The 22,903-nt window shown below is 41.7% G+C and overlaps 2 protein-coding genes across 3 annotated transcripts in view; one reads left to right on the forward strand and one right to left on the reverse strand.

Moving 5' to 3' along the window:
• The window catches only part of LOC133617893 (flavin-containing monooxygenase 5-like), a 28,303-nt gene extending 21,640 nt beyond the window's left edge, over positions 1 to 6,663 (reverse strand). Inside the window, exons 1-2 of one of the 2 annotated variants that reach the window (XM_061978257.2) lie at positions 6,509 to 6,663; positions 6,073 to 6,214 (exon numbers count right to left, since the gene is read on the reverse strand). The gene's annotated coding sequence lies outside the window, so the exon portion shown is untranslated. The other variant, XM_061978256.2, reaches the window with a different exon arrangement.
• A 12,359-nt stretch (positions 6,664 to 19,022) lies between these two features.
• LOC140679547 (uncharacterized) lies at positions 19,023 to 20,620 on the forward strand. The gene is made up of 4 exons (XM_072915141.1): positions 19,023 to 19,055; positions 19,122 to 19,366; positions 19,796 to 19,940; positions 20,081 to 20,620. Exons 1-4 carry the CDS (start codon positions 19,023 to 19,025, stop codon positions 20,387 to 20,389), a joined length of 732 nt encoding a protein of 243 aa, XP_072771242.1. The 3' UTR covers positions 20,390 to 20,620.
• The last annotated feature ends 2,283 nt before the right edge of the window (positions 20,621 to 22,903 follow it).

Below are 22,903 nucleotides of genomic sequence, written 5' to 3' on the forward strand. Positions count from 1 at the left end.
GAGCCTTTGAAGTAGTCAAACTCTAGTCTTTGTTGAGCACTCATTAGTCAGTGAAACTCGAGTATTTGTCAACCTGTGAGGCAGTGGAACTCGAGTCTCTGTCAGTACCTCTGAGTCAGCAAAACTCAGTGAAACTTGCGTCTGTCAACTTGTGAGTCTTTGAAACCTGAGTGTCTGTACCTCTGAGTGAGTTAAACTCGAGTCTTTGTCGAGCCCCCGTGACTCAGTGAAACTTGAATTTCCGTCAACATGTGAGTCAATGAAACTTGTTTTACTTCTGACTCAGTGAAATTTGAGCTTTTGCCGAGACTCGGTAAGGCAGTGAACTTCGAGCGTTTGTCAACCTGTGAGTCAGTAAACCTCGAGTTGTGTCAAGTGGCAGTGAGCTAGCCAAACTCTAATCTTCGTCAGTGAAACTCGAGTCTCCGTCAACCTGTGAGTCAGTGGCGCGCGAGTCTCTGTCAAATACCTCTGAATCACTGAAACTTGCGCCTTTGTCAACTCTTGTGTCAGTGTGACTTGAGTCTTCATCAACCTGAGAGTCGGTGAAACCCGAGATTCTGTCAAGTACCTCTGAGTGAGTTAAACTAAAGTCTATGCGGAACATTCATGTGTCTGCAACTTGAGTCTTCAGTCAGGGAAACTCCAGTCTTCGTCAACCTGTGAGTCAGTGAAATTCGAGTCTTCGTCAACCTATGAGTCAGTGAAACGTAAGTCTTTGTCAACCTGTGAGTCAGTGTAACTCGAGTCTTCATCAACCTGAGTCAGTGAAACTTGAGTGTATGCCAAGTACCTCTGAGTGAGTTAAACTCGAGTCTTTGTCGAGCCCCCGTGACTCAGTGAAACTTGAATTTTCGTCAAATTGTGAGTCAATGAAACTTTCTTTACTTCTGAGTCAGTGAAATTTGAGCTTTTGCCGAGACTCGGTAAGGCAGGGAACTTCGAGCGTTTGTCAACCTGTGAGTCAGTAAAACACGAGTTGTGTCAAGTGGCAGTGAGCGAGTCAAACGCTAATCTTCGTTGAGCACTCATTAGTCAGTGAAACTCAAGTATTTGTCAACCTGTGAGTTAGTGGAGCTTGAGTCTTTGTCAAATACATCTGAATCAGTGAAACTTGCGTCTTTGTCAACCTGTGAGTCAGTGACACTCGAGATTCCTCTGAGTGAGTTAAACTCAAGTCTTTGTCGAACATTCATGTGTCTGCAACTTGAGTCTTCATCAAGTACTAATAAATCAGTGAAACCTGAGTCTTCATCGAGTACTTGTGAGTCAGTAAACCTTGAGTCTTTGTCAACATGTGAGTCAGTGAAACTTGAGTCTTTGTAAACCTCTAAGTCAGGGAAGCCCAAGACTCTGTCAAGAACTTTGGAGTCAGTGAAAACTGAGTCTTTGCCGAGCCCCTGTGCATCAGTAAAACTCGTATTTCTATCAACCTGTGAGTCAATGAAACTTGCTTTACTTCTGAGTCACTGAAATTTTAGCTTTTGCCGAGGCGCTTGTCAACCCGTGAGTCAGTAAAACTCGAGTTGTGTCAAGTGGCAGTGAGCCAGTCAAACTCTAATCTTCGTCAGTGAAACTCGAGTCTTCGTCAACCTGTGAGTCAGTGGAGCTCGAGTCTCTGTCAAATACCTCTGAATCTGTGAAACGTGCGTCTTTGTCAACCCTTGTGCCAGTGTAACTTGAGTTTTCATCAACCTGAGAGTCGGTGAAACCCGAGATTCTGTCAAGCACCTCCGAGTGAGTTGAACTCAAGTCTTTGTGGAACGTTCATGTGTCTGCAGCTTGAGTCTTCAGTCAGGGAAACTCAAGTCTTCGTCAACCTGTGAGTCAGTGGAGCTCGAGTCTCTGTAAAATACCTTTGAATTAATGAAACTCGCGTCTTTGTCAACCCTTTTGTCAGTGTAACTTGAGTCTTCATCAACCTGCGAGTCGGTGAAACCCGAGATTCCTCTTCGTCAACCTGTGAGTCAGTGAAATTTGAGTCTTTGTCGAGCGCCTTTAAGTCGGTGAAACTCAAGGGTTTGAGCGAGTGAGTCTTTTGTTTTGTAGCGCCCGTGATGAAGCTACAGTACAGCAAGAAGGGGTCAATGTGGATTTAAGGGGAGGATCAGATCTGTTGCTAAAACGGTTATGTAAATGCACTTGCAAAATTGGCGACTCGTTTGCTGGTTTTCTTCTTCATTTAGCTAGCGGGGGAAAGTAAATGTTTCAAGTCGAGTCAAAACCTTCAAATTAAATGTGTTTTACCTCATTAACGTCGTGTGTGTGCCTGTTTTTGAAAGTCAACAAAACACATGCAGACGATACGAAGAAAACAGTTTTCAGTGTTTACATTATGTTAAAAAGGGGTTTGAAACTCAAACAAGACCAGTTTGACAGAACTTCATTACGTCTGCTGTGCCATGGGTTCCTTGGTAAACCTCACTCTCTAACATCCAAGGTGACAGCTCCAGCTCGGTGTTTAGCCCGACTCTCAAGGTTCGGAACAAAAACCGGGGCTGGACCAGCTGAGGTTACGTTACACGTAGAGCTCTGAGGGGTATTCCAGGGAGGAGGTTCAATAAACTCTAAGTTGAACTGAACTTGACTGACTCTAAAATGGGAAATTCTGAGTGTTGTGTTCTGGTACATTAGTTCAATACATCCTGAGTATGTAGACCAGGGGTGTCAAACGTATGGCCACCGCGAACAGGTTTTATCAGGCCCGCGGGATGAGTTTGCTAAGTATAAAAATGAGCTGAAATTTTTGAATGAAAGAAACTGCTGTTCTAAATGTGTCCACCAGATGTCGCAATAGCAATTCTTTGTATCTTTGTAGATGATGCTACATATGTACAAAAAAATAAACCACATGATGTTATAGTGCACCAGTCGGGGAAAATGAGCAAACTCCATAAATAACATCCTGTAATTTGATTTTGATATCATTTTTTTAATCGTGATAGATTGAAAATGAACAGTTGACTGATGAACACTATCACATAATTTATTCAGAAAATATAAATAAGGACAAATAAAGGTAGAATACTATTAACCGCAACATTTAAGTGTAAAAAAACCCCAACAACATTATGATTTGTAAATTTTCAGAATGTGCATGTTCTATTTTTAAACAAAGAAAACAATCTGAAGTTGTCTTTATTTTTAGGTTATCGTGCCGTGATTTTACCAGTCCGGCCCACTCGGGAGTAGATTTTTCTCCATGTGGCCCCCCCGATCTAAAATGAGTTTGACACCCCTGATGTAGACGCTGAGTTAAGACCACCATAAAAAGGCCATGATCCTCCAATTCACCATAGCAACGAGGGAGGGAAAAGGCCAGCTGGAGGTCGAAGAATGAATGTGTATATGTGGTGAGTAAAAATACTTGTTAAAGAAGTATTACAGTGAAATAATCATACACTGAAGCGATTGATTACTGTAATGCATAAGCTTGAATGCAGTAGTTTATTATCTTAACATTTAATCACATTTTCTTATTAGCAACCAGGCAAAAAGGTCGGATTGATCTAGAAATATTGTTTATATATATATGTGTGTGTGTGTGTGTGTGTATTTATATATGCGGACAGTATATATGCGTGTATATATATTTATCATTTATTTAATATTTTTTATTTATATACACAGTATTTATGTACAGTACAGGCCAAAAGTTTGGACACACCATCTCATTTCAATGTGTTTTCTTTATTTTCATGACTATTTACATTGTAGATTGTCACTGAAGGGCTGTGTTTTATTTATTTATTTTTATAAATTTTGATTTCTATTTACTGTTTTAATTGTTTTTTCCCTTTAAAATCCATCCATCCATCCATTTTCTACCGCTTATTCCCTTTTTTGGGGTCGCGGGGGGCGCTGGAGCCTATCTCAAATCGTTTTTAATCATATTTATTTTTATATTGGTTCTATATTTTTGTTTTTTTTGTTTTTATTCAGTCATTGGTGGAGCTAAGGATAATATTTGATTATTGTTTTTAATATTGTTTTTAATATTGTTGTGCAGCATTTTGGAAACATTTTTGTTGCGGAAATGTGCTATATAAATAAAGTGGATTGGATTGGATTGAAGGCATCAAAACTATGAATGAACACATGTGGAGTTATGTACTTCACACAAAAAGGTGAAATAACTGAAAACGTGTTTTTATATTCTAGTTTCTTCAAAATAGCCACCCTTTGCTCTGATTACTGTTTTGATTACTCTTGGCATTCTGTCGATGAGCTTCAAGAGGTCGTCACCTAAAATGGTGTCATAGTTTTGATGCCTTCAGTGACAATCTACAATGTAAATAGTCATGAAAATAAAGAAAACGCATTGAATGAGGAGAAGGTGTGTCCAAACTTTTGGCCTGTACTGTACATATATATATATATATATATATATATATATATATATATATATATTAGAGATGTCCGATAATATTGGCCAATAAATGCTTAAAAATGTAATATGGGAAATGGGAAATTATCGGTATCGTATTTTTTTTATCGGTATCGTCCATCCATCCATTTTCTACCGCTTATTCCCTTTGGGGTCGCGGGGGGCGCTGGAGCCTATCTCAGCTACAATCGGGCGGAAGGCGGGGTACACCCTGGACAAGTCGCCACCTCATCGCAGGGCCATTTATCGGTATCGTTTTTTTATTAAATCAACATAAAATACACAAGATACACTTACAATTAGTGCACCAACCCAAAAAACCTCCCTCCCCCATTTACACCCATTCACACAAAAGGGTTGTTTCTTTCTGTTATTAATATTGTGGTTCCTACATTATATATCAATATATATCAATACAGTCTGCAAGGGATACAGTCCGTAAGCACACATGATTGTGCATGCTGCTGGTCCACTAATAGTACTAACCTTTAACAGTTAATTTTACTCATTTCCTTTAATTACTAGTTTCTACGTAACTGTTTTTATATTGTTTTACTTTCTTTTTTAATCAAGAAAATGTTTTTAATTTATTTATCTTATTTTATTAAAAAAAAAAAAAAAGACCTTATATTCACCATACCTGGTTGTCCAAATTAGGCATAATAATGTGTTAATTCCACGACTGTATATATCGGTTGATATCGGTAATTAAGAGTTGGACAATATCGGAATATCAGATATCGGCAAAAAGCCATTATCGGACATCCCTAATATATATATATTTAATTTTTTTTTAAAGTATTTATTTAAAAAAAAATAGTTTTTTTTATCCAAAAATCCAATTAACATAAGTATCTCAAATCAACGATTTTAAACTTGACCAACAAGATATTTTTTTCTTACGGCTTGTTAAAGAAAACCTGCCAGTCAGCAGGTTAGTTTCCCATAGTAAGTTGCCATGGTAACTGAATTTGAATTTGATTTATGAAACGGAAAAGCCTGAATTTCCCCTCATCTCAGGGTTTACATATTTAGCGTGTTAACTTCACCTCCTCGTGTCTTTGATCCAAACAAAAACAAACAGATGTTTGTTTTTAAAAACCTGATTGGACCTTCTTTAATGTATTGTCCATCTGGGAATGGCACTTAAACGGGGGACACGTTTTACTCAACACACTCACTAAAAATGTCAAGTTTTTTTTAAGAACCGGGTCACAAGGCATTGATGTCAAAAGTATTTGATACCCGGTCTAATTAGAATCCAGGTCACGTGACTGGCGCTCACACCTCTTAACATTGTTAACGCAGATAAGCCATGAATCAGTAACATGAAAAACTCGGAAGTTTTGAACGACTCGTTCATGGATCGCACATCCCTACATGTAAGCGTGTAGTAGAGCTGCACGCTATTTTGCAACGTTAGCCCAGCTGTGCAAAGTGTTTCAAAAGCACCCACGAAAACGTCGACCTGCGTCAATATGTAGTGTTTTGACACTTTGAGTGGTTATAGGTACATTAAATGAAAAATAACAAAAACACGTCGTTTACCAACATAAACATGACAAGCAAGTGATAAATCCTACTGTCAGTGAAAGCAGCACAATAAAGGACGAGAGAATACAGTACTCTTTAGTTTGGTTTTTTTGAAACAAAACTAGTGAAAAATTGATGAAGTTACAACTCACATGGCTGATGTTTTTCCCCCCACCGTGGGAAGACTGAGGACGTGACTCGGACTTGTTTGTTGTCCTTTGCTGCTCGGTGGTGGGCGGAGTGTGCAGAGACTGCAGCCTGGACCTCTGAACTCATCACGGCGGAGTTACTTAACTGGTGGCAAAACAAACACCCCGACGCCCGGAGTTGATTATTAATCGGCTCTGTGCGTTAGGGTGTTTGTTCCTATCATCATTATACTAATTTATTACAACTGGTTAGTACATCTTTCCTTTAGAGATGTTTACACACCTTGACAAATCCAGCGTGTAACTTTCTACAAACACTTGCTGGGAGCAACAGTGGCGATGATGCAACACTACAATGCATTTTTGCACTAAAATTTAACTCCAGTATCTACTTATCTCTCTTACTGCACTACTATCACATAATATAGTATTGACTTACTTTTAAGAATATATATTCTAGCATCTATGACGCCCTTTTACTCCCATTCTTAGTCAGCTTGTTTCAAGCTTGAAGGATCCAAGATGGCGCCGTGAACGGTCCTACTGGCGGGAGCAGCATCTAAAAAAAAAAGAGAGAGAATATAATCCTGTGAAAACGGCTCGTATATGAGACTTAATAGTTTCCCTATAATATTTAGTTCATTTTGTGTTTCATTTGGCTGGACTTTAACAACTGCTCCTTTGAACTATGTCGACGTCTTCTGGTACGAAAAGGAAAGGTGTGGCGAAGAAAATGGCGGATAACAATACTTGCCAACCTTGAGACCTCCGATTTCGGGAGGTGGGGGCGTGGTCGGGGGCGTGGTCGGGGTCGGGGGCGTGGTTGGGGTCGGGGGCGTGGTTAAGAGGGGAGGAGTATATTTACAGCTAGAATTCACCAAGTCAAGTATTTCATATATATATATATATATATATATATATATATATATATATATATATATATATATATATATATATACCGTATATTACCAAATAGTAGCCCGGGCGTTTATTTCACAAAATCGATTTTGGAGACAGGCGTTTAAAAGAAGCAGGCGGTTATTTGCACAAGGCTTTTATTTATTTTTGCACCAGCCTGCACCAGACCATTATTTGGTTACAATGGTTACTGTCCGGTATTTTTTTTCCGTTCAAAAACCTTTAAATGTAAAAGCTATTGTAAACATACAAACAAAAAAAAACAAGAGATCAACATGAGGTAGGCTATCAAAAGACAAGAGATCAACAAGGCCTCAACATGGCAGTAGTGCAACAATTGTCAAATAGAATACCATTACTAAAAATAAATAAACTTTTTAAAATAAAATTATGGTACCAAGTACTCAAGTATAAAATCCACCATCAAAACAGAACAATATTACTGTCACTTAAATAAAATAAAGGCTACAGTACTCCAAGTTTTAAATAAAGGAAAAATAAAATTATGGTACCAAGTACTCTATAAAACCATCAAAACAATAATACTGCAGCAAACGCAACCCCAGTAGCATTTTAATCTAAATTATGCAAATAACAGCCCATGGGCGGCTATTTGGACATAGGCGGTTATTAGGAAGAGGCGGTTAGTTCACAAAATGGGGTCAGACCCCGGGCGGCTATTAGGACATGGGCGGTTATTTGCCCAAGGGCGTTTAATTGGTAATATACGGTATATACATATATATATCTACATCCTGAAAATATGCAAACAAAACTGTGTTTAGATAATTGATACTTCAAACTTGCATAAATAAATCTTAAGGAATATAACATAACTTGGCTTCTGAGAGCTTCAAAATGTAATGAATAAAATGCTAAAGTTGTTGATAAACAAGCAATTATTTTGATAATTAAATATGGTCATTTTAAATGAATTATTATGATCATTTAAAATTAATTATTTCAAAAATGTTTGTTTTAATGTATAATTCTATGGCTGGATGTAATAAGGAGTTAGAAAAAATACAATTAATTTTGATGTATTTAGTTTTTTTTTCTTTTAATTAATAAATATATTTATTTTTAGGTAAGATAAACATAATAATACAATTTATCTGTAGTCTGGATGATTTAGTTCTTGTCACCCTGTTGTCCTCCCGTCTCTTCCCCGAGGATGGCTCCGTGAGCTGGGCAAACGCCCGGAGATGCCCTACGTCAACAACACGGTCGGCGGCCCGTCGGTGCGCAGCTCGTACATCGCCGCCCTCTACTTCACCCTCAGCAGCCTGACCAGCGTCGGCTTTGGCAACGTGTGCGCCAACACGGACGCCGAGAAGATCTTCTCCATCTGCACCATGCTCATCGGCGGTATGCCGGACGCCTCGTATGGAATAACGGGATTGGGCAGGCACGCTGTTTATATCGTGGGAAAGCGGACGTGAAGAAAGGCTGTCCTCACTCAGGTCCGCATGGAGCTGGAGGGGGCGTGGCCTCCAGCTCCGGCTGAAAATCGGGAGAATATTTGTCCCGGGAGGTTTTCGGGAGAGGCGCTGAATTTCGTGAGTCTCCCGGAAAATTGGGGAGGGTTGGCAAGTATGGTTAAGGCAGAACTTGAAGCGCAAAGCTTTATTTTTATTTCTTAAACAATGTAAAACAGATTGATGTTTTTTACAAGAGACACACAGTATGAATAATGATGTAAAGTTTTGGAGTTCTCAATGGGGTAATGAGACATATTGCTCTCATGCATCACAGCATTCTGGTGGAGTTGGCACATTCAAAAACAATATTACAGGAGTCTTATTGCATCATAGTGTCTATGATAAAAATTATATTTGTCAGGTTTTTGAGATTCAGAAAACTAACTTTATAGTTGCCAACATTTATGGATATACTGTAACTCGGTGCCTGACAATACTATTTTTTTTAATGAGGTGGAAAATAGAATTTTACACTGACTTGCCAAATTTCCAAATGCTTATACAGGTAAAAGCCAGTAAATTAGAATATTTTGAAAAACTTGATTTATTTCAGTAATTGCATTCAAAAGGTGTAACTTGTACATTATATTTATTCATTGCACACAGACTGATGCATTCAAATGTTTATTTCATTTAATTTTGATGATTTGAAGTGGCAACAAATGAAAATCCAAAATTCCGTGTGTCACAAAATTAGAATATTACTTAAGGCTAATACAAAAAAGGGATTTTTAGAAATGTTGGCCAACTGAAAAGTATGAAAATGAAAAATATGAGCATGTACAATACTCAATACTTGGTTGGAGCTCCTTTTGCCTCAATTACTGCGTTAATGCGGCGTGGCATGGAGTCGATGAGTTTCTGGCACTGCTCAGGTGTTATGAGAGCCCAGGTTGCTCTGATAGTGGCCTTCAACTCTTCTGCGTTTTTGGGTCTGGCATTCTGCATCTTCCTTTTCACAATACCCCACAGATTTTCTATGGGGCTAAGGTCAGGGGAGTTGGCGGGCCAATTTAGAACAGAAATACCATGGTCCGTAAACCAGGCACGGGTAGATTTTGCGCTGTGTGCAGGCGCCAAGTCCTGTTGGAACTTGAAATCTCCATCTCCATAGAGCAGGTCAGCAGCAGGAAGCATGAAGTGCTCTAAAACTTGCTGGTAGACGGCTGCGTTGACCCTGGATCTCAGGAAACAGAGTGGACCGACACCAGCAGATGACATGGCACCCCAAACCATCACTGATGGTGGAAACTTTACACTAGACTTCAGGCAACGTGGATCCTGTGCCTCTCCTGTCTTCCTCCAGACTCTGGGACCTCGATTTCCAAAGGAAATGCAAAATTTGCATGGTTGGGTGATGGTTTGGGGTGCCATGTCATCTGCTGGTGTCGGTCCACTCTGTTTCCTGAGATCCAGGGTCAACGCAGCCGTCTACCAGCAAGTTTTAGAGCACTTCATGCTTCCTGCTGCTGACCTGCTCTATGGAGATGGAGATTTCAAGTTCCAACAGGACTTGGCGCCTGCACACAGCGCAAAATCTACCCGTGCCTGGTTTACGGACCATGGTATTTCTGTTCTAAATTGGCCCGCCAACTCCCCTGACCTTAGCCCCATAGAAAATCTGTGGGGTATTGTGAAAAGGAAGATGCAGAATGCCAGACCCAAAAACGCAGAAGAGTTGAAGGCCACTATCAGAGCAACCTGGGCTCTCATAACACCTGAGCAGTGCCAGAAACTCATCGACTCCATGCCACGCCGCATTAACGCAGTAATTGAGGCAAAAGGAGCTCCAACCAAGTATTGAGTATTGTACATGCTCATATTTTTCATTTTCATACTTTTCAGTTGGCCAACATTTCTAAAAATCCCTTTTTTGTATTAGCCTTACACAATATTCTAATTTTGTGACACACGGAATTTTGGATTTTCATTTGTTGCCACTTCAAAATTAAATGAAATAAACATTTGAATGCATCAGTCTGTGTGCAATGAATAAATATAATGTACAAGTTACACCTTTTGAATGCAATTACTGAAATAAATCAAGTTTTTCAAAATATTCTAATTTACTGGCTTTTACCTGTATACTTGTAGGAGGTGACTTCAATACTGTCATTGACAATTCACTTGATAGATGGCCACCAGGCTCTCAAAATAGTGTCACCTCAAATCTAAAGTTACTAATGCAAAGGCTTGATCTAATTGATGCCTGGAGATATAAAAATCCTGATAAGACATCCTTTACTTGGTCTAATAAGTCAGGCTCAAGAAAATCTAGAATCGACATGTGGTTAATTTCTAAATCACTGCAAAACAATGTTACTGTTCAAATTCTCTCCTCTCCTTTGACGGATCATAGGGCTATACAGATTCACATCTCTCTACATCCCTCTCACAATCGTTCAAAAAGCTCATACTGGAAACTCAATAGTTCGGTTTTATGTCATGAAGCAGTTAAAATGAAGATTAAAGATCTAATACAATTTTTTTTTAATAAAACCAAATCCAAAAACAATTATTGTAGTGTCACGTTCAAACACTGAGGACATCTATTAAACAAGACTAAAGGCAAGGAATCAAACAGAGACAGAATTCAATTTGGACTCAATTGAGGAGACGGCGTCGACCTGTGACCTCTTACAGTGTCTTAGCACGCTCTGACGAAGAAGGTTTTTGTCTCCTCTTTTATTTAGATGTTCAATGTTTACGCAACAACACCTGTCTCAGCAGGAATGGGGAGTATGTAAACAGTCCTTGTTTTCGGTCAAATTGAAGACAAAAGAAGAAGATCCCTCGGGCTTGGGTTCGTCCTGGATTCAGCTTGGGCAGGTTTTCGAGGACAATGGATGACCCCTCCCGTCTCATTCCATCGTCCACAGCGGAATCTTCCAAGCGTTTGGCTTGGTGCAACAAAGACTGCTTCTTGTCTGTTCATTGAGAACTCAGAACGGAAAGTTTTTTGATAATTTAAATACATTTTTTCTGACAGTAGTAATCGGAACTCCTTAAATATGAGGTAGGTACATTTATTAGAAAATATTGCAGTAATTTAGCTAAGAATAAGCGTTATGAGGAAGAAAATGTGATTTCCATCATTACTGCATTATCCTCTATATGTCCAGATAATATGTCAGCAGAAGAAAAAGAAAGTCTCCTAGAAAACCAAAATAAATTAGACAAAATGAATCAATCGGAAGCAGAAGGAGCCTTTGTAAGATCTAGAAAACAATGGCTGGAGGAAGGTGAACAAAATTCTGCGTATTTCTTTCGTTTAGAAAAATCGCAGGCTCAAAACAACACAATTGATCAACTGAAAATAAACGATTTGATTTGCAATGATGATTGCAAATTATTGTTCTCAATTTTACAAAAAATTATGCAATAGTCAATTCTGTGAAAGTGATGCTGTTTCGTTTATGGATGCCTTAACTGAAACTAAATCAATCAGCACAGCTGACCAAGTATTCTGTGACCGTCTTATCTGTCTTAAGGAAGTAGTGGAATCAATTAATAGTTTAAAAAATAACAAATCTCCTGGAGTGGATGGTATTACATCTGAATTCTATAAAATATTTTCAGAAGAGCTAGCTAGTGTTTTGTGAAAGTATTATTTAGGGCGGCGTGGCGTAGTGGGTAGAGCAACCGTGTCAGAAACCTGAGGGTTGCAGGTTCGCTCCCCGCCTCTTACCATCCAAAAATCGCTGCCGTTGTGTCCTTGGGCGGGACACTTCACCCTTTGCCCCCGGTGCCACTCACTCCGGTGAATTGAATGATGAATGATAGGTGGTGGTCGGAGGGGCCGTTGGCGCAAATTGCAGCCACGCTTCCGTCAGTCTACCCCAGGGCAGCTGTGGCTATGAAAGTAGCTTACCACCACCAGGTGTGAATGAAGGATGGGTTCTACATGTAAAGCGACTTTGGGTACTTAGAAAAGCGCTATATAAATCCCAGGTATTATTAAATCCCAGGTATTATTGATACAGGTGCCCTTCCTCCAACTTTAACACAAGGCCTCATTACCCTTATACCCAAACCAAACAAAGATTTACTAATCATTGATAATTGGCGTCCAATTAGCCTTCTAAACAATGACTATAAGACTGTAGCTATTATTTTTGCTAAATGTTTTAAATGGGTTCTGGATGACATAATTGATGAGACACAGTCAGGATTTATGAGAGGGAGACACATATCGAATAATACTGGATTCAGAGGTCATTAATGATGAAGGCTTCCTTCTTTTCCTGGACTTCTACAAAGCTTTTGACTCGATCGAACATTAATTTATCTTCAGGACACTTGACAAATTTGGCTTCGGCAATTCTTTCCGCGAAACAATCAAGACTTTGTACTGCAATGTCAATAGCTCGATAAAGCTCAAATCTGGTACATCTCCAAGATTCGAACTAAAACGTGGGATACGGCAAGGTTGTCCTATTTCTCCATATTTATTTTTGTTAGCCACCCAATTGTAATTGGTTCATATAAAAACTAGTCGTTTAAAGGGGATCTCTATATTAGACAGAGAAATAACTATCTGATGACACAACACTCTTTTTGAAGGACTCTTCTCAAATTCCTCTCGCCTTGGATGTGATTCATGTTTTTTCCCTTGGCTTCTGGTCTGCGTCTGAATGTGAATAAGTGTGAACTAATGGCTGTGAAGAGATGTGAAATGATGTCTATATGTCAAATTCCAGTTAAGGATAGTATTAATTATCTAGGAATACTTATCACTAAAAATCAGAGTTCTAGATCGGTCTTAACTTGAATCCAATTGTAGAAAAAACTAAGAAAAGATTTAACTAATGGCTACAGAGAGATTTATCCTTAAAAAGCAGAACCTTGCTTTCCAAAGCAGAAGGTATCTCCAGGCTATTTCTTTAGATGTTAACCAAAAAATATGCAAGACTATTGACAAAATACTTGACTTTATTTGGAAAAACAAAATTCATTATATTAAGAAATCTGTTATAATGAACAATTACAATCAGGGTGGTCTAAACTTTCTGGATTTCACTACACTAAACAACACCTTCAAGATGCGTTGGATAAGACACTATTTGAAAGACCCTACCTCAATTTGGAACTTCATTTCTCATCATGTATTTTCTAACCTTGGAGGCCTACATTTTTTGCTCTTGTGTAACTACAACATTGATAGGATTCCTGTTGCTCTCTCAAACTTCCACGAACAAGCCCTTCTGGCATGGTCTCTTATATACAAGCACAATTTCTCACCTACCAAATATTTCATTTGGAACAATAATGACATATGTCACAAAAGGAAATCTCTTTTCCTCAACAATTGGTTCAACAATGATATTATTTTAGTGAGTCGGCTTTTCAATAAGGAAGGTCAACTTTTTCATTACCAAGAATTTCTCAACCATTTTAAGATCCCTGTGACTCCCAAACAATTTGCTATTGTATTTGATGCCATTCCAACAGGTGTTGTTATGTTGTACAGGGCTTACTCATCTCCTCTTTCTGCTGTAAGAATTGTGAATGATCCGCTTGACACTCCTGTGGGGAAACTTTGCTTTGATCAGAAAAATCCGCAGCTTATTCCAAAATGATTGTGTGTCTGTCTCCTATGTAATTGCGCTATGGAATAATGTTGTGAATGACATCTGCTGGGTCAAAACGTGGTCCCTTCCTAACAGGTATTTACTTACCAACAAAGTCAAAGCGATATCTTTTAAAATCATTAATGGTTATTACCCTGTAAAGACTGTGATGGTTGGATACAAGAAGGACATTGATGTTACCTGCACCTTATGTAACATGCATCCACAGACTGTTTACCACCTGTTTTGAACTTGTGAAAGCACTCGATAATCTGTCGCTTCATCCTGGACAATATTCATGTTTTAAAGATGTGATATTTGGTTTTACTCTATATGAACAACAATTTGAAAAGGAATTTTACCTTTGCAACCTCATTATACTATTGGCTAAGTTTTATATTCATAAATGTAAGTTTCTTAATACCCGACCTGTCTTTTGTGCCTTTAAAAAAGATTTAGAACTCTACGTTAAAACTCTCTCTACCTCTAACAACCAAAAAGCTGTGAAAACGATGATGCTGTGTTCCAAATTTAAGTTATTTACTGAAATTGAGTGAGCCTATGGCTTTGTACCGGAGCCAGCAATGCCTCAGACTGGAAGTCTCTCCAGGGAGTGGTGAGGACGGCGGAAAAGATCATCAGGACTCCTCTTTCTCCTATCCAGGAGATCGCAAAAAGCCGCTGCCTGACCAGGGCTCAGAAAATCTGGAGTGACTCCTCCCACCCCCACCAAGGACTGTTTTCAATGCTGGACTCTAGAAAGAGGTGCCGCAGCCTCCGAAGCAGAACCTCCAGGTTCTGTAACAGCTTCTTCCCTCAAGCCATAAGACTCTTGAACGCATCATAATTAAATTATCCCCTCAACTCCCCCCAAAAATGGATTAACTCGCTGGAATAAAAAAGACAATATAACATACATCCATAAATGTGGACTCATGTGAAAAAGTGCAATATATTATCTGTACAGTAATCTATTTATTTATATATATTTATTTATTTTATATACATATTTATATATTATTTATATTTATTTATTTATTTATATATGCACCATATTGTTTTTTTAATCCTGCACCACCATGAGCTTATGTAACGAAATTTCGTTCTTATCTGTGCTGTAAAGTTCAAATTTGAATGACAATAAAAAGGAAGTCTAAGTCTAGTTTATTATATATATATTTTTTTGTATTCTATTTTAGCTACTTTGAATTTACAACCCCCTGGCGCTGTTTTGTACTGTTTTTGTACTTATTTTGATTATTGTTTCTCGTCTGTTTATAATTGTTGAAAATTATAAATAAAGGCTTAAAAAAAAGAAAAAAAAGAAGAAGCTTGTTTCAGCTTGGCTGCAAGTGCGCTCACACAACACAAGAGGGCGCTAATTCTCAATCAAGATTAACATACAGCGTTTGCACACTCCAAAACCCCAGACCAGTGAAGTTGGCACATCGTGTAAATGGTAAATAAAAACAGAATACAATGATTTGCAAATCCCCTTTTAACTTATATTCAATTAAATAGAGCGAAAAGACAAGCTATTTACTGTTCGAACCGAGAAACTTCATTTGGTTTTTGCAAATGATCATTAACTTAGAATTTAATGGGAGCAACACATTGCAAAAAAGTTGGCACAGGGGCATTTTTACCACTGTGTTACATGACCTTTCCTTTTAACAACACTCAGTAAACGTTTGGGAACTGAGGAGACACATTTTTGAAGCTTTTCCGGTGGAATTCTTTCCCATTCTTGCTTGATGTACAGCATAAGTTGTTCAACAGTCCGGGGTCTCTGTTGTGGTATTTTAGGCTTCATAATGCACCACACATTTTCAATGGGAGACAGGTCTGGACTACAGATAGGCCAGTCTAGTACCCGCACTCTTTCACTATGAAGCCACGCTGTTGTAACACGTGGCTTGGCATTGTCTTGCTGAAATAAGCAGGGGCGTCCATGATAACGTTGCTTGGATGGCAACATATGTTGCTCCAAAACCTGTATGTCCCTTTCAGCATTAATGGTGCCTTCACAGATGTGTAAGTTACTCATGCTTTGGGCACTAATACACCCCCATACCATCACATTCGCCTATAACAATCCGAATGGTTCTTTTCCTCTTTGGTCCGGACGGAGGACACGACGTCCACAGTTTCCAAAAACAATTTGAAATGTGGACTCGTCAGACCACTGAACACTTTTCCACTTTGCATCAGTCCATCTTAGATGAGCTCGGGCCCAGTGAAGCCGGTAGTGATGGGATCGGCAGTTCTTTTACTGAATCACTAGAATCAGTTCCTTAAATTGAGTCGTTCAAAAAATTCGTTCACCGAATCCCCCCCCCCCCCCCAAAAAAAATAGGAGTGGCGGGGGGCGTGCGTAGTACAGTACAGTGCAGACATTCGCGGGAGAAGCAGCAAATAGGGTGAACTCGAGTCCCTACACAGCTCTGTGCATGCAGTACACCAGGCAGTGAGTGACACAGTCAGCACAGTTCAGTACGTGAACCTGAATCACTTCTGCAGCAGCAGTTCTGTGTGCAGGTCGGCAAATCATGAGTCAGTCAGTAACAGCTTCCCCAGCGGCAGATCTCGGTGTGTGTCAGTTCACGAACGACACAAGCCCTCAGCACCCAATGAACGACGCGCACAGTGACTGAACGAGAGCCTCAATGTGACGTCCTCCTCCGCGACACAGTCAGTTCTCTGTGTCAGCAGGTTCGCCAGTCCTGATTCTGTCGTTCACGGAGTGATTCATGTCGTTAATCCGCGGTGAACGAATCGTTCGCTCAGTCCCTCCCCCCACCCCCATGATGAGTAGCTGGCTGCTAGAGATGCGCGGTTTGCGGGCACAACCGCGGAGTCCGCGGATTATCCGCGGATCGGGCGGATGAAATTAAAAAAAATTAGATTTTATCCGCGGGTCGGGTCGGGTCGGGCGGTTGAAATAAAAAAAAATTAGATTTTAAATAGATTCAGGCGGGTGGCAGTTAAACCAATTCGGAAATATATATACATAGTTAAATGTTGTTACCCACATACGAAAAACGAGCAGGCACCTGCTGCATATGCCACAACAGAAAAAAAAAAAAAAAGAGATGGACACTTTTACGGAGCGGAGAAGGGACGCCTCGCCGGGGTCCGGGACCGAGGCCCCTTCCCCCGAGAGGGCCCCACCGGGAGCCGTAGCTGAGGCGATCCGCGAGAAGGGCCCGACGCACGTCCAGGGTCACCACCGCGCCCACCGCACCGACACCCCGCCTCGTCCGCCTTCGCCGCGGCTGGCGTCACGCGCAGCAGGTAAGCAGCTTACCTGCCCGCCACCCCCGTGGCCGGGGGCTCGTAACAGGGGTCACTCCGCGCGCTCCGCCCGCGCAGCTTACCTGCCCGCCACCCCTGTTGCCGGGGGCGCGTAACAGGGGTCACTCCGCGCGCAGTGCGCTCACGAAAGGGGTGGGGCTCACCCTGGTTGATATAGACAGGAGCAGGACGGTGGCCATGGAAGTTGGAACCCGCTAAGGAGTGTGTAACAACCCACCTGCCGAATCAACTAGCCCTGAAAATGGATGGCGCTGGAGCGTCGGGCCCATACCCGACCGTCGCCGGCAGCGAGACGCGCTTGGAGGTGCGCTCAGCGCGGCTCCCATATGATTGCGCACTGATGTGCGTCTGGGTCGTGACAGCGTGGCACGCGAATGTCTGTGCTGCATTGGATCAGTCTCCTTTCTTCAACAGGCAAAAGCTTTATAACCTCACTAATGCCTTGCATCGTCTATATTAGATATATAACAACGGGCGGGTGCGGTTCTGATCAAATGTTAGATCGGGTGGATGGCGGATGGTTGACGACTTTCTGATGGGGTTGCGGATGAAATAATTGCCTATCCAAGCATCTCTACTGGTTGCGTCGTTCGCCGACGTCGAGGGTTCAGTGAGTCACAGAATGCGCCAGTTCCACTCATACCGGCATGGTCGCGGCGGAGCTCAACTGAACTGAGAAAGGAACGAATCAGTTCATGAAGTGATTCGGTTCAGTACGTTCACTCAAAAGATTCGTTCGTTCGAACGAATCGTTCGCGAATGACACAACATTAGAAGCCGGCGGCATTTCTGGGTGTTGTTGATAAATGGCTTTGGCTTTGCATAGTATAGTTTTAACTTGCACTTACAGAAGTAGCGACTAACTGTAGTTTCTGACATTGGTTTTCTGAAGTGTTCCTGAGCCCCATGTGGGGATATCCTTCCAACGTTCACCAGCCAGCCTCACAGAACTGGAGAGAATCCCCAAAACCAGGTGTGAACAACTCATTCCCAGGAAGATTTATGGCTGGGGCAAAGGGTCTGAATACCTATGACCATGTGGGATATTTTCCTTTTTTTTATTTTTATTTTTTTATAAATTTGCAAAAATGTCAACATTTTCTTTTTTTTTTTCTGTCAAGATGGGCTGAGTGTGCATTAATGAGAAATAAAATATACTTTTGTGAATTTACCAAATGGCTGCAATTAAAGAGGGAACAATTTAAAGGGGTCTGAATACTTTCCGTGCCCACTGTATAATCAAAAATAAAGCACATAAAAGCTATGAAGGCGTATGAAAGCGCTTTTAAATCATGTGATCATATCATCACATTGACCACATCTGCTTACTTTGGTAACAACTTCATTAAAAAAATCACCCCCGCTGTATGGATTTCAGCGTATTTCATCAGGAATAGCGCGCCTTTCAAACTTGGAACTAAACCATGACCACCTCTCGGCGACCACTAAGAATGGGGATAGTGAGTCCGTTCCTTCCTGTTTTTGGTTTCCTGGTGATGCCCAGCACCTTGTTGTATTGTAAACCTATTTCCCGTGAAAATATCCCCGCACTGTGTGGGAATAGTGTCGAGGTTTGGGGGATGACCGTGTAGTTGATGCAGAAACACGAGTGTCACCAGTGAAGGACGCAGAACAGCCAACAGCAGTGCCTTTGCAGGCAGCATAAACAATGGAGGCTGGTGGAGGTGATGCCGAGGAAGAGGCAGAACAGGGGACTATCGAAGAATGAACCCTGAAGGAAGAGCTTAAGATGAGGAAGATGAATTAGTGGTTCCTGAGTGACGACGCTGCCAAAAGTTCATACTATACTGGACTTCCAGATTTGGAAGTGTTCATAGGTCTGTTGGCTTGTATTTTGCCACGTCCGACACCGACCACAAGAGCACCGTTACCATTTCAGATGCTTTTCCTTAAGCTGAGTTGCTTAAGGTTAAACTTACCGATACAACACATTGCTCACCTTTTTTATGTGGACAGAAAAACAGCCTTCAAAGCTTTCTGTGACATGCACAAGTGTGTGACGTGTGTAATTAAACCAAATACGTGGTGTGTGACTATGTGATGCGATTAATTGTTGAGTGTTACCGGAGAGATGCGGAAGTCCAGAGAGGGCAAGGCAGCCTCGGAGGTCCGTGGGCAAGCGAGAGGTCAAGGGCTGGAGCGAGGCGTCAGGGTCCGTGGACAGGCGAGAGGTCCAGAGGGAATCACGTCTCGTCTCCAGGAAACGGAGGGGAGCTGAGGGACGAGGGAACAGGACACGACACGATGAGCACAGAGGAGGGGAAACACAAGAGAGCGAGGAAGCACATAGGCAAAAAGCTAGAGACGTGTAGGGCTTACTGTACAGGTACAAGTAGCTATGTTCTGGCACTGGAATGCAAAACGTGCTGGCTTAAGAAGGCAGTGGAGTTCTCATTAGCGTCAGGTGTGTTGATGCGGCAGGAGAGGAACGCCCGTGGACGTGTCCACAGGAGCGCACAGACGAATGTGTGGCGGCAGGTGTTTGAACCGTCGCATTCTGTGCAACAATCAGCCCTTTGGTGAACTGGTCATCCAGAGAGACATTGTATGCTACTACGACCCATCAGTTTGTAGAGGCGTTTGGCAAACGTGTAGCGAGTATACTGGACTGTTTTGAGATTTTCATTGGGAAACCATCTAATCTAAAGTCAGCCCAGTCATACAAACACAACACTATGAAATATCTGATTGGGGTAACACCACAAGGCGCAATTTGTTGTATTTCTAATGTCTGGGGAGGACGACAAGCACATGACTAAATATAGTGGTATTCTAGACAAACTGCTACCGGGTGATTTGGCGTTGGCTGATCGTGGGTTTGACATACAAGACAATGTGGGTCTCATGTGTGCTGAAGTAAAGACCAAGGGACACTGCCCACTAGACGCCAGAGATGTGGAGAGCACAAGGAAAATAGTCCATCTCCGCATTCACGTGCAAAGGGTGATTGGTAACATCCGCAATAAATACACCGTTTTGGCAGACAAGGTTCCCATAAGTCTTGTATTGCCATGATAAGACCGCGGTTGTATGCTGTGCTCTAACAAACACGAGCCAAAGTGTGGTGGTCCAAAGCCAATAGTGCTGTAAACCTTGGGTAGCAGATCTGCTTGTGAAATGTAGTTGATTGGTGACATACTACTTCTAGCAAAGAACAAACATATTAAAACATGACTGTAAACAATAATTTATTTGAAGTCGTGTAACTTGTGGACATTGTCCATCTCCAAGCTTTAGGGGCAAACATTTGTGCAATATGTAAATACCATGAAATCAATATACATTGGTGAACACACCACGTAAGGCACACAGTCAAGCCTCGCTTGTCAATGTTTCCCTGTAAATCCCAGTTAAATTTTTCTGCCATGTTTCCGACTTCAGTTTTACAGTACGACCCAAAATAATACTGAGCGAAGTAGGTGTTTCCGAGATGACGGCCACGTCCCAGCATGCCTTTTTTAGGCTTCATATTGCGTCGCACATTTTCAATGGGAGACAGGTCTGGACTACAGGCAGGCTAGTCTAGTACCCGCACTCTTTTACTACGAAGCCACGCTGTTGTAACACGTGCAGAATGTGGCTTGGCATTGTCTTGCTGAAATAAGCAGGGGCGCCCATGAAAAAGACGTTGCTCCAAAACATGTATGTACCTTTCAGCATTAATGATGCCTTCACATATATGTAAGTTACCCATGCCTTGGGCACTAATACACCCCCATACCATCACAGATGCTGGCTTTTCAACTTTGCACCTATAACATTCCTTAAGACATACCTATAAGATATCACGTAACACACCATGTTTACTGACATGAGGGACAGAGCCAAGGGACTTCAGCTGTAGGGGCTCGTTTGTTTGTCCAATCGTATAAGGGTCTACATCGTTAAGTATTGCAATTTTCTCTACAGTCTCCCTGTAAATCCCAGTTCAATTTTCTACATTTAAGCATGTTTCCGACTTCAGTTTCACAGTGCGACCTGACTAATACTGAGCGACGTAGTAACTGTTTACATTCGGGGGTGTTTCCGAGATGACGGCCACGTCCCAGCATGCTTAGCGGTTCCCATTCCCGATTAAAACCCCATATTGATTAATCGTGGAGCCCTCGTTATAGCTAAACAGTTATGTAAAGTATTGGAACTAACCATTTAAGCACCTGCATTTTATACTTGATTTAAATAATGCCACATTGCAGATCTACCAGCTTGTTGCAATGTGTTTTGTACGGGTGAGTAATAAACATTCCTAAACCTTAAATCAATTACTCCAGTACCTTTTTAAGAGCAGGTAAGCAACCCACTGTGTAGTTATCATTAGTTTATTCACGACTCTGCACAATGTAAAGGGATATTGTTCAATATAATGGTCTTAAAAAGGGTTTGTGTCTGGACCAAAAAGTCCATGGCCAAATGTTTCAGGCGATAGTCTTGAGCAGTCTGGCAGTCTTGTTCGCTACATGTGACAATTTGTGTTTGGCTTTACGCTACTCCCTAGGTTTTGTGTTTTGGCTTTCCATGCTAAAGACTCTTTTCTTTGCTATGCTTGCTAAAGCTAGCCTCAAACATATCGTATGTTCCTAGCGTTACGCTGGTTTGATTTTTGTCTTCTGCCTATTGAGAATAAATCAGTTGCTTCCTGACGTCCTTTCGCATCTTGGGGAAACGACCAACACAACCATGCGACCCAAACCCAACAGAAGACTGCCAGCACAAAGTTTTCCCGCAATGGATGACATTTCTCCAGAAGAGAAGGCGGTATTTGAGGAAAGGGACTTGGCGGGTGCTGAAAGAGTTGGAGACGGCAGCCTTCGTCACAGACTGGAGGAGAACGAGATGCTGATATGGGGGCCATGCCGCGCTGGTCCTGACTGGCTCTGTTAGGTCTGTAGACATCCTCATGCGGTGGTTATTCCATGAGGACAAGGAGGTCATCTCTCCCGAGGGTGTTAAAGCCTAGAGCTGTCTTATGTCCAAAATTATGGTTGCAGAGATCAGGCACCTCTGCCCAGAGGTGTAGGTAAAGACCCAGACTTGACGCACAAGGAAGGTGATCGTCCCTGCACTCTTCCCATGCGGATTGTCTTGCTCACAGACTTGGACAGATGCTTCTGCATCACCATTTCAGCCCAAGCACAGTATGTCCGACACACACCTGTCATCTGAGTCACAAGCAGGGGAGCACTCACTAAGAGGCTCAACTCCCAAAGGCTCTAGCTCCACTTTCTGCTCCAGCACCGCAATCTACCGGGGACCCTCCAGAGAAGTACAGTGTGGCTTGGATGGACGGGTGGTACCGAAGAGTGTTGATTGAGCTGGAAATGAAGGATCAGCTTCTTGTGTTGGCCAATCATGCGCCAGCTTCAAAGCCCGCTCAAGCCGAGCTCCCTCCAGCTACGACGCCCACCCAAGCCGAGTTCGCTCCAGTTACAACGTCCGTTCAAGCCAAGCTCGCTCCAGCTTCGACGACCACCCAAACCGAGCTTGCTCCAGTTACGACGCCTGCCCAAGCCGAGCTTGCTTCGACGCCTG

Source organism: Nerophis lumbriciformis, linkage group LG18 (assembly GCF_033978685.3).
Source record: "Nerophis lumbriciformis linkage group LG18, RoL_Nlum_v2.1, whole genome shotgun sequence".
Classification (NCBI taxonomy): domain Eukaryota; kingdom Metazoa; phylum Chordata; class Actinopteri; order Syngnathiformes; family Syngnathidae; genus Nerophis; species Nerophis lumbriciformis.

Excerpts from the sequence above, each read along its gene's own strand:
- LOC140679547 (XM_072915141.1), top strand. The coding sequence starts at position 19,023 with ATGGAGGCTGGTGGAGGTGATGCCGAGGAAGAG. Across the intron at positions 19,056-19,121 it reads GAGGTGATGCCGAGGAAGAG|TGGTTCCTGAGTGACGACGC; the intron begins GCAGAACAGGGG and ends AAGATGAATTAG. Across the intron at positions 19,941-20,080 it reads TATGCTACTACGACCCATCA|GCGCAATTTGTTGTATTTCT; the intron begins GTTTGTAGAGGC and ends TAACACCACAAG.